The sequence below is a fragment of the Lacerta agilis genome, chromosome 17 (assembly GCF_009819535.1).
Source record: "Lacerta agilis isolate rLacAgi1 chromosome 17, rLacAgi1.pri, whole genome shotgun sequence".
In the NCBI taxonomy this organism is placed as follows: Eukaryota; Metazoa; Chordata; class Lepidosauria; order Squamata; family Lacertidae; genus Lacerta; species Lacerta agilis.
The window spans coordinates 24114067-24123514 of NC_046328.1; the positions used below are offsets into that span (position 1 = coordinate 24114067).

At 45.5% G+C, this 9448-nt stretch overlaps 1 protein-coding gene across 3 annotated transcripts; it reads left to right on the plus strand.

The window, feature by feature from the left end:
- The first annotated feature begins 3255 nt into the window (after positions 1–3255).
- EIF1AD (eukaryotic translation initiation factor 1A domain containing) lies at positions 3256–8795 on the plus strand. 3 transcript variants are annotated; one of them, XM_033135766.1, is made up of 7 exons: positions 3256–3358; positions 4337–4428; positions 5469–5645; positions 6250–6358; positions 6704–6812; positions 7477–7530; positions 8339–8795. In XM_033135766.1, the coding sequence occupies exons 3-7, from the start codon at positions 5559–5561 to the stop codon at positions 8481–8483; spliced, it is 504 nt and encodes a 167-aa protein (XP_032991657.1). In that variant the 5' UTR covers positions 3256–3358; positions 4337–4428; positions 5469–5558; the 3' UTR covers positions 8484–8795. The 3 variants fall into 3 exon arrangements, with proteins under 3 accessions (XP_032991657.1, XP_032991659.1, XP_032991658.1); XM_033135768.1 differs by having other exon boundaries at positions 8342–8795; XM_033135767.1 differs by lacking the exon at positions 3256–3358 and adding an exon at positions 3376–3404.
- The last annotated feature ends 653 nt before the right edge of the window (positions 8796–9448 follow it).

Genomic DNA, 9448 nt, shown 5'->3' on the forward strand with positions numbered 1-9448 from the left:
TTTGGACGGGGACCCAAAGAGTCATCTAGTCCAACCCTCCAATCCTCAGGAGGCAGGGCTAGGGAAGGACCCTCAGTTGAAGAGCTGCTGTGCTAGATGGGCAGCAGACAGTCTGACTTGGTCTAAGGCCAGCTTTCTGTCTCCATACAACTTGGGGAACCAGCTTGCATTTAAGACAAGATGTTCCAAGGTACTTCACAACTCACTCAAGCCCCCTTGAATAAGTGCAGGTGAATTTTCCCTTGTGGAGATGAGTGGAGCACCTTTAACACTCTTATTTCCCAAGAAGTCGGGGGCTTCTTTCTTTTGCACTCTCCAAGTCTTCCCCCTCCCCTTAGGGATTGTAGCACTGATAAATGCCCTCCCCCCAAAATGGGGTACCCTTGTTTCCGTTAGCTCAAGTCTTTCCCTGCTTCTGGAAGACTTGATATGGTGGAGTCACAGCCTTGCAAAACAGTCTTGCCTGTGGCTGGGCGGCTCCACTAGCCTGTAGGGAAAGTAACCACTCCAGTATTGGTCAGCTTTTGCACTTAGATGCCATGAAATCCTTCTCCCTGCACCCACTCCAGAAAAGAGGTCAAACCCAGCCCACAATTTTTTTTTTAGCTTTAGTTGCCCTGTATTAATGTTTGCTGCTAGAATGGAAATGTTGGTGGAAGGTTTGAAGGCAATGCTGAGAGATGATCCCTAGCTCGGTCAGTTCTAAGCACCACCCACAATGCAAAAGACCTTCTCCTCCAAGGAATCCTACTTGAGCATTTCCCCCCACTGTTGCACCGGGGGCTTTTTGGTAGTGGAAGGCATAACTTGCACTTGCAAAATAGTTGCTATAGAAAGTGTTTTTCCTTTGATTGCTGCTCTGAACACCTACCCCACCCCACCCTGAAAAAGCTATTTCCCCTTCCGGGACTCAAATCTCAGCCAGAATGGCCTGAAAGGGGCTGCAAAAAAAGTGTTTCTGGAAGACGCAGCTGCTCAGGTGGCTGTGCCTTCTGTCTGTTACTTTAAAGATGCAGCCTTTGGTGTTTCTGTAATTTCCACACTAATAAATACTGATATGATCTGAACTAAAGTGTCTGTGTGTTGCAGGGGAGAGGGCAGAGTGACGCCTGGAGTGTTGAGGGAGGGAGACTAGGTTTACCTCCTGCTAAGTACTCCTGAGTAGGTCTTGCCAGCATCCTTCCAAGGTGGATGAGAGACAAAGGGTGGTGGGAAGTCATCAGAACAGGCTTATCTCAGAGGCAGTGCTTATTTTTCCTCTAAAAAAATGTTTAGGGGTACTCTCATTTTCCTACTCATATTGAAATACTGCCCCTCAATGAAGCCAAACTTAGATTCACAAAATGTTTAGGGGTATGCTTACCCCCAGAAAAAAGGCACTGCTCAGAGGTAACACAAGGCAAAATATAATAATAATAATAATAATAATAATAATAATAATAATAATAATAATAATAATAATAATAATTTATTTGTACCCCACCCATCTGGCTGGGTCTCCCCAGCCACTCTGGGCGGCTTCCACCAAACATTAAAATACATTTAAAATATCACAGTTTAAAACTTCCCTAAACAGGGCTGCCTTCAGGTATTTTCTGAATGTCAGGTAGTTGTTTATTCCCTTGACTTCTGATGGGAGGGCGTTCCACAGGGCGGGCGCCACTACCGAGAAGGCCCTCTGCCTGGTTCCCTGTAGTTTTGGGAAGTGCTGCCCCACCACTGCTCTGCTTGCCTCTGCCACGGGTGGAGAAATGGTGCCAGCATTGACACCGGCTTCCAACAAGATTTCACTGGAAATGCCAGGGGTGGGAGGGTTGTCCATGGGGGTGCTGTCTCAGCGCTTCTGCCACCAGAGGAAGCTGCTTCACCCTGCCTCCAGTGGGCCAGGTCTGCATTCCACTGTTGAACAGCACTTACCATCAGAAAGTTCTTCCTTGCAATTTGAAGCGATTGGTTTGGGTCCTCCCCTCTGGAGCAGCAGAAAACAAAGCTTGCTCCATCTTCCATGTGGCAGACCTTCAGGTATTAGAAGATGCTTGAATCCATCCTCCTGAATATTGATCGTGGGTGACACAGGGCTTGGGAAGGTGGGCTGGCTTTGCAGAAACGTGAACAAACATGGCTACACAGTCCAAGGCTGGCTTAAAAATAACAACTTGAATATAAAAGGGAGCACTTAAAGCACTCTTTTGATGGCATTGGACACCCTAAAGCTCCACTTCGTCAACAACTCAATCTCACCCCATATTGGAGAGATGGTGGCACTGTTGGCTCTCTTGCACACATGTGATGGGATTGTGCTCCAGTTCACAATTTTTGTTTTAGCTCCTGCTTCAGTTTTGGAAACATCCTGGAGCACATAATGAGTTAGTTGTGGTGTTATTAGCAGCAGCTTGTATGGAAATAGCCTTTCAGTGGAAAACACCAGGCAACCTTTGGGTGAAAAGATAAGAAAAGGCAAGAGTTTGACAAGTGGCTTTGTCTGAAAACCTGATGCAATGCCACATGGAATTGTATGTTGAGATTCCTGTATTGCAGTGGGTTAGACCAGACGACCCTCAGGGTCCCTTCCCACTCTACAATTCTATGTCTAGTTCCCCTTCTTTTCATACATGACAAGATCTGTACCAACATATCCCCCCCACAATCACTTAAGTTTCTCTTTGGAGGGGTTATTTAGGGCAAAACGGATACTTTGGGTTATTTTTGTTTTGTTTGTTTCATCCGGTGCTTTTTTCTTTTCTTTTTTAATGTTTACAGTATTTGGTTTTCAGATCAAAGTTTTACAATCATATTTCCAATATACAACATAAAAACAAGATTCCAAAGAATCTCCTGGACTTTCCTTCCTCCCCTTTGTGGGTCCTATGGTTAATCATTTCCTCCTGCATCTTTTATGATAATCCAAATATTTTACATCTCCATTGTGTCCAAAGTTTACCATTAAACTACCAGTTTTAACTGTTTGCAATGGTTTTTAAGACAAATTATAAAATGTCCCCATTATTAAAATTTTGGTCTTTCTTCCTGATTTCTGATTCTTCCGGTCATTCAGTGATCTAATCCGTGTTACACTTTCGCCCTCTCCTGCACAAGTCAGCAAGGCTGATATCACAACAAGTCATTGACAAGTCAATGCTGAAGTGGCTGCACCCGCAGTGCTCTTAACTCAGAGGTACCGGTACAGTATACAGAACAATTAGGGCAGCTTTCCTCGGAGGTGGGGAAGTTTTTAAGCGCAGCACTCCGGGAAGGAAAAGCGTGGCGCACCCGGAAGTCGGGTCCATGAAAGCCGGAAATAGGAAGTTCTCGCTTCTCACGCTTCGGAGGAGACGAGAAGGTGCCAGTTCTTAAGCAGGTATCGACCAAGCGAAGGGTTTGGGGGCGCAGGACGCTTTGAAAGGGTGGGTTCAGAAACAGATGAGAGCCCGATACTGCCTTCCTAAGGGCGGGGGGTGGGCCGGTCCTACCTCAAAAGGCTGTTGTGGTTCTTACCGAGTTTTATTTATTTATTTCATAAAATCTATACGCGGCTTGATTGTAAAACAAACAAACAAACAAACGAAAGCTGTTTGTAAAATAAACAAAAAACCCTCCGCCGCCCCCATTAGAATGATGAATAAGAAAAACTAACAAACAATTATTTAAGACTTTAAGAGTTAACACGCGAAGCGCATTGAGTGCTGAAATATAGAGCACCAAAGTGCTAAGTAAGCTCTATGAGAAGAATCCAACTAGCTTACTCCCAGGAAGGGTTGCCATATGAGGACTATCCCAGACCTTGAGATTTGGGACATCTCAGTTTAGAGAAAAGGCAAGTAAGAGGCAACATGATAGAAGTGTATAAAATTCTTCATGGCATGGAGAAAGTGGATAAGGAAAAGCTTCTCTCATAACATTAGAATTTGGGGACATTAAATGAAGCTGCATATTGGACGAAATAAAAGGAAGGACTTCTTCACGCAGCACATAGTTAGACTGTGGAACTCATTGTGGGATAGAGGATGTTGGAATAAATCACACATGCACACCCCAAAAACTCCATTGCTTTGTGTCCTCCAGATGTTTTGGACTACAACTCCATGCGTCTGCGGCTGATGGGAGTTGTAGCCCAAAACATGGAGGGCACCAGGTTGAGGAAGGCTGGACCAGATGAATCTTCAGATCCAGCAAGGCAGTAATTGTAACAGAGTAGATATATCTATGAAGGATCAATGGCAGTTCTCAGTGGTAGAACATCCATGTTCAGAAGCAGTATACCTCTGAGCCCCTGAGACTGTCCTTGTGTATGATGACATTATTATTATTATTATTACATTTCTCCACACACTTCAAGCTCTTCCAGAACTGTGAATGTACCAGAGAGTGAAATCAGCACTGGATCCACAGCCCTTGAACTTGGACGACGTTGGCTGTTGTTGGAAACAGGTCAGTTTTCTGTGGACCCTCACCTCACCCCCACCCCTGTACAGAGAAATTTTCCCCATCACTGAACACAAGGGAATTCATATGGATGTACTTTGGTCCCATCCATTCTTATGTTTTAAACCAGTGGGTTATCTGGCTGGCCTTCCAAGAGTTGTGGGCAGGGGGGTGGAGTGAGAGAACAAGCCTTTTCTCTGGTGCCCCCTGATTGTGGAATTCTCTCCCCAGGGAAGCTCACCTGCACTGACATTGTCATCCTGACACCAGATGAAGATGTTTTTATTCTCCTTGGTGTTTGCTCTTTTATTTTTTTTATATCAGTTCGTAATTTGGGTGGGCTGGCTATGTTATAGTGCATGACTTTTTTGGATGAACACTTTTTTTTTTTGCCCATCTAAATAATTTTTTCCTCAATATCGTTCCAATAACAGCCTCATTATAACAATGCCAATTTTATCCAGTTAATACAATTATTAAAACCAATTATTAATATACCAAATTATACAATTTAGCTAGACCCCTGTTCCTTTCCCACCCAGAGAGGAATTCAAAGAATGAGTTCCCCCCACCATTCTTTATCTCCATCTGCCTCTCCCTGCGATGTCGAGGAAGACCTCCATTCCTGGTGCAGGCAGAACAGTATGAACACTTTTAGCATAGATTTTTCATTCTGATTTTTAAAATTGCATATTTCAGGAGTAAGCAACCTAGTGCCCCAGTGTTTTGGACTACAACTCCCCTCACCACTGGCCATACTGGAATGGGCTTATGGAAGTTGTAGTCTAGCAACATTTGAAGGCCACTGCATTGGCTACCCCTGGTATATTTTGCATGCCATTGTCCCTGTAAAACACTTTGCAGCTCCTTCCAGTAGTGAGAAGCAATATGTAAACTGAATGAATTAAAAATGAGGAGCAATTGGACCTGCCTTTCATTATCTCCCAGCCCCATGCAGTGCTCCACCTGTTCTCGTTGATATTTCCACTGCTAAAGCACTTGTGTCGCTCTTCCATTCATTATTCAATTCAATTTATTTTGGGCAGCCTCCTAGAACGTGGGCGTATTCTGCAAACGGCTCCTTGCATCACCCCGACCCCGGCAGAGACACGGTTCCCCAGGGCTAACAGAACAGCATGTCCCAAGCCACAAAACGCAAGCATGTGGTGAAAGAAGTCCTAGAAGAGTATGTGGTGCCTTCAGAGAGGCAGCAGATCGTCCGGGTGAGAACAGAGGCCTCCCCACTGTGCATTTCCAGCCTGGACTAGCCATGGGCTTCCAGATGTCATTGCTCATTTTCTGTTCTGATTTTGCGGTGCTGTTTCTAGCAGCTGCGTTCCATTCAAGATAGCTGTAGACTTGGTTATTGTACATCATCATCCCTCATCATCCCTCATGCTACCTCCAGTTAGCACAGCTGCTTTGGACAACTGCTGTCAGCTGAGCTTGCTGGGAATCACAGGATTCATAGTCCAAAACATCTGGAAGTTGGTGAAGGCTGTCTTAGATCTGCATTAACCCTGTTTATGGATCTGGGGCAGCTTTTTGTAGGAGATTGTACTAGATAACCCTTTGTGTCCACTCCAAAGCTACAGTTCTATGATTCTGTTGCCTCCCTCTGTTCATCGTATCTATAGCTGGATGGTTCAAAAGAGGTTTGGCTCTTCCTCCTCTACAGGAGAGGAAAGCAGAGTGGGTGAGTTTCAAGCCAGTCGAACAGAAAGGGCCCTTTTCATGGACTACAGTGATGGTTGCTGTTTGTGAGTACAAACCCCAACACAACTTTACAGTGTGGTGGTGGTTGTTTGTTTTGCCTATTTCCTCCAGGTGGTGGGGACCCCTGGCAACAATCTCCATGAGGTGGAGACATCTGAAGGGACGCGGTTCCTTGTGAGCATGCCCACGAAATTCCGCAAGAATATCTGGATCAAGAGAGGTGAGTGGCAAAGGCTGCTGTCCTTATAGCAAGTGATGGAAATTGTGTCCTCCCCCTCCTTTCCAGTTCCTGCAAGTCTGTGTCTGTGTGCAATATATACAGTAAGCCCACAACTTATACAAGGGTTACATTCTGCAGATCACGGCTAAAGCCAACCTTGCACATAGTCCAAGCCTATTGAGTTCATTGGCAGGTGGGGTTGCTAGTGTCGTTTTCCCTAGAACCTCTCCCCCTTTAATTTTTTTGGCCATGCACATGATGCTGAATACGCACAAGGTAAATGCTCATAAGCTGTGGGCTTAAGTATATACATAGACAAACACTTATCTTTTTTACCCCTCCCAGGTGACTTCCTGTTGGTAGATCCCATAGAAGAGGGGGAGAAAGTGAAAGCTGAGATCAGTTTTGTCCTCTACAAGGACCATGTTCGCTACCTGAAAAAGGAAGGATACTGGTAAGGACCAAATACCCACTGGTGACACTCAGAATCCCTGCAACCAAAATAGGGTTCACCCCTCAACAACCCCCCCCCCCATAAAAAAACCACAACACAGATTTGAGAAGCAGGAATCAACACTCCCCCCTCGCTCCCAGCCAAAGAACAACAAAGGATAGGAACTGGAAGGGGTATGAGGTCTTGAAGGGTGCCAGGGGGTGTCTGTGGGTAGCAAGTTGAGTCCCCCCAAAAAACTTACACAATTGCTGATAGGTTTATTGCCACCCAGCTCTCTTCTCTCCAGCAATAGTAGGAAATGAGCTACTGACAAGGAGAGCTACTGACAGCACCCCTGAAGCCTGCTAGGCCAGCCTCCTCCACAACCTGGTGCTTTTCTAATATTTTGGATTACAATTCCTATCATCCCTGACTTTTGGCCTGATTGGCCGATGGGAGTTGGGAGTCTAAACCACCCCAGTGCACCAGGCTGGGTGAAGGGTATGTCCGGGCTGCTGGTGTGATACACTTTCCTGACTTGTTTTATGCAAGGGGAATGACCCATCTCTTCTGCAGCTCCCACCTTTGTCTTGGGGCCATCCCTTTGTAGGCTCGAATGTACCCTCCAAACTACTAAGCTACCAATATCCCAGGCTGCCCTTCTCTCTCCTGTTTCTTTCTGCAGGCCTGAGGCCTTCTTGGGTGGTGTGGCAGGAGCTCAGAGCAGTGCTAAAGACAGGTGAGTTTGGGAATGGGACTCCTGCGATGTGTTTGTGTGGAGGGTGGGAGAGCACTCTAGGGACCTCCTGTCTCTCACCTCTAAGGTGTTGTTGTGATTAAGTATTATTATTAATTATTACAATTAATTTATTGCCTTCTAAACCACCACATAAGATAAATATAGAACAACATATACAGTTGTACCTTGGAAGTTAAACGGAATCCGTTCCGGAAGTCCGTTCGATTTCCAAAATGTTCAACAACCAAAGTGTGGCTTCTGATTGGCTGCAGGAAGCTCCTGCAGCCAACTGGAAGCCCTGTCAGACATTCGGCTTTCAAAAATAGTTCACAAACTGGAACAATCACTTCCAGGTTTGCGACATTCGGGAGCAAAAACGTTCGGGAACTTCCAAGGTACAACTATACATTTAAAACAAGATTAAACCCTAGCAAGTTGACACTTGTGGCAGAGACCCATTTGTCCAGCTGAGAGAATATGTTGGGACAAAAATTGTTTCTGGAAAGTGCGGATCATGGACATCTGTTGCATTTTGACAGAGACGTTACCCGCAACAGGCCACACATTACACAAAGCAAGAAAAAGGGGGAGGCGAGGACAAGTTATAAAATGTACAAAAATTAGGCTGGATGTTGTAGCCATGGGGCCAGCTGTTAGTAGTCCTACTTTGCTTTTAATGTTGTGTTTTAATTGTTATACAGGTAAACTGCGCCCTGGGATCTTAGCATGAAGGGCGGGTAATAAATTGAAGTAATAATAATTACAGAGAAGTTTACGCTAAGAGCGCCTTCTGTCTGTCTTCCTTTGGCAGGGATGGGCCACAGAGCCCACCACGTTCTGCGGGGGAGGAAGACTCTGAGGACGATGATGCAGACTTGTTTGTGAATACCAACAGGGTGAACTACAACTACTTGGAGAGTGAAGACAGCGACTCAGATGAGGAGGAGAAGTGACAGGTCAAGCCAGCCTGGGGGCTTCCATAACTTTGCTCAGAGAAAAGGGGGCATTGCCTCAAACCCCATCCTCTTGTCTAATAGGGTTAGCTGTTTGTCCCCTTTTTCTGGAGGGGTGTGTGTACTTGCAGGAGCATTTTGGAGCTGCTATATTGCAGGCAACAACAACAAAAAATTGGCTCAGCCTGTTAGCAGCAGCCATGGCTCATTCCTTGAGGAACTTTGACCCTGTCTTGACCAGATGCCTCTACTGTGTTCCAGGCCTCTTTCCCTTTCTCCCTTTGCCTTATTTAGTCACTGCCTGGCATGCCAGGTAAGTTTTGCATTGATCATTTTGAAGCGGCACTCCTCCTAAAAGTGGGCTGGCCTACATTAAGATATGGTCACCACACAATGGGAGCATCCAAGAGCAAGTCGTATTTAATAGGCAAGTGCTGAATGAGATGGTATTGGGGCTGATCTCAGCTCTTTCTATCCAAATTCTCTGCACCAAAGCCATTTCTGGGTATCGCTTTAGGCTCAAATCACCTTGCCTTCCATTTCTCCACATTTGCTAGATTTGGCTCTTGAGAGGCAAGGGGACATACTTCTCTTTTGTATTATAATATTCAACAAATGTTTCAATAAACTTTAAAGAGAGACTGGGGAGAGAGCCTTTGTGTGAGCTTGCTAAAGCTGAGGGAGGAGGGGAAGGTTCATCTTGAAAACACTGCGCAAATTGCTTTCTGTGAAGTTTTTTAACCATGTAAATACAGGAAAGCAGCTAGGGGGGCCTTTAGACAAGGGGGTTAAATGCTTTACTGTGTGAGGAAAGGGCAATTGTAGAGAAGCTGCATTCTTTCCAACTGCCTTCTAGGTAGAAGATGCAGGGCAGCACCCCGTGCCTGAAAGACTTCCTTCAGGAGGGAAGCAGACGTAAATAGTAGCAGCAAGGTTTGCTGGTGACACCAAACTGTTTGGGGTGG

Bases quoted from the DNA above. Each gene is read 5' to 3' on its own strand.
- EIF1AD (XM_033135766.1), top strand. From the start codon at position 5,559: ATGTCCCAAGCCACAAAACGCAAGCATGTGGTGAAAGAAGTCCTAGAA. The intron at 6,813-7,476 runs GTAAGGACCAAA...TTCTTTCTGCAG, and splicing joins CTGAAAAAGGAAGGATACTG to GCCTGAGGCCTTCTTGGGTG. The intron at 7,531-8,338 runs GTGAGTTTGGGA...GTCTTCCTTTGG, and splicing joins CAGAGCAGTGCTAAAGACAG to CAGGGATGGGCCACAGAGCC.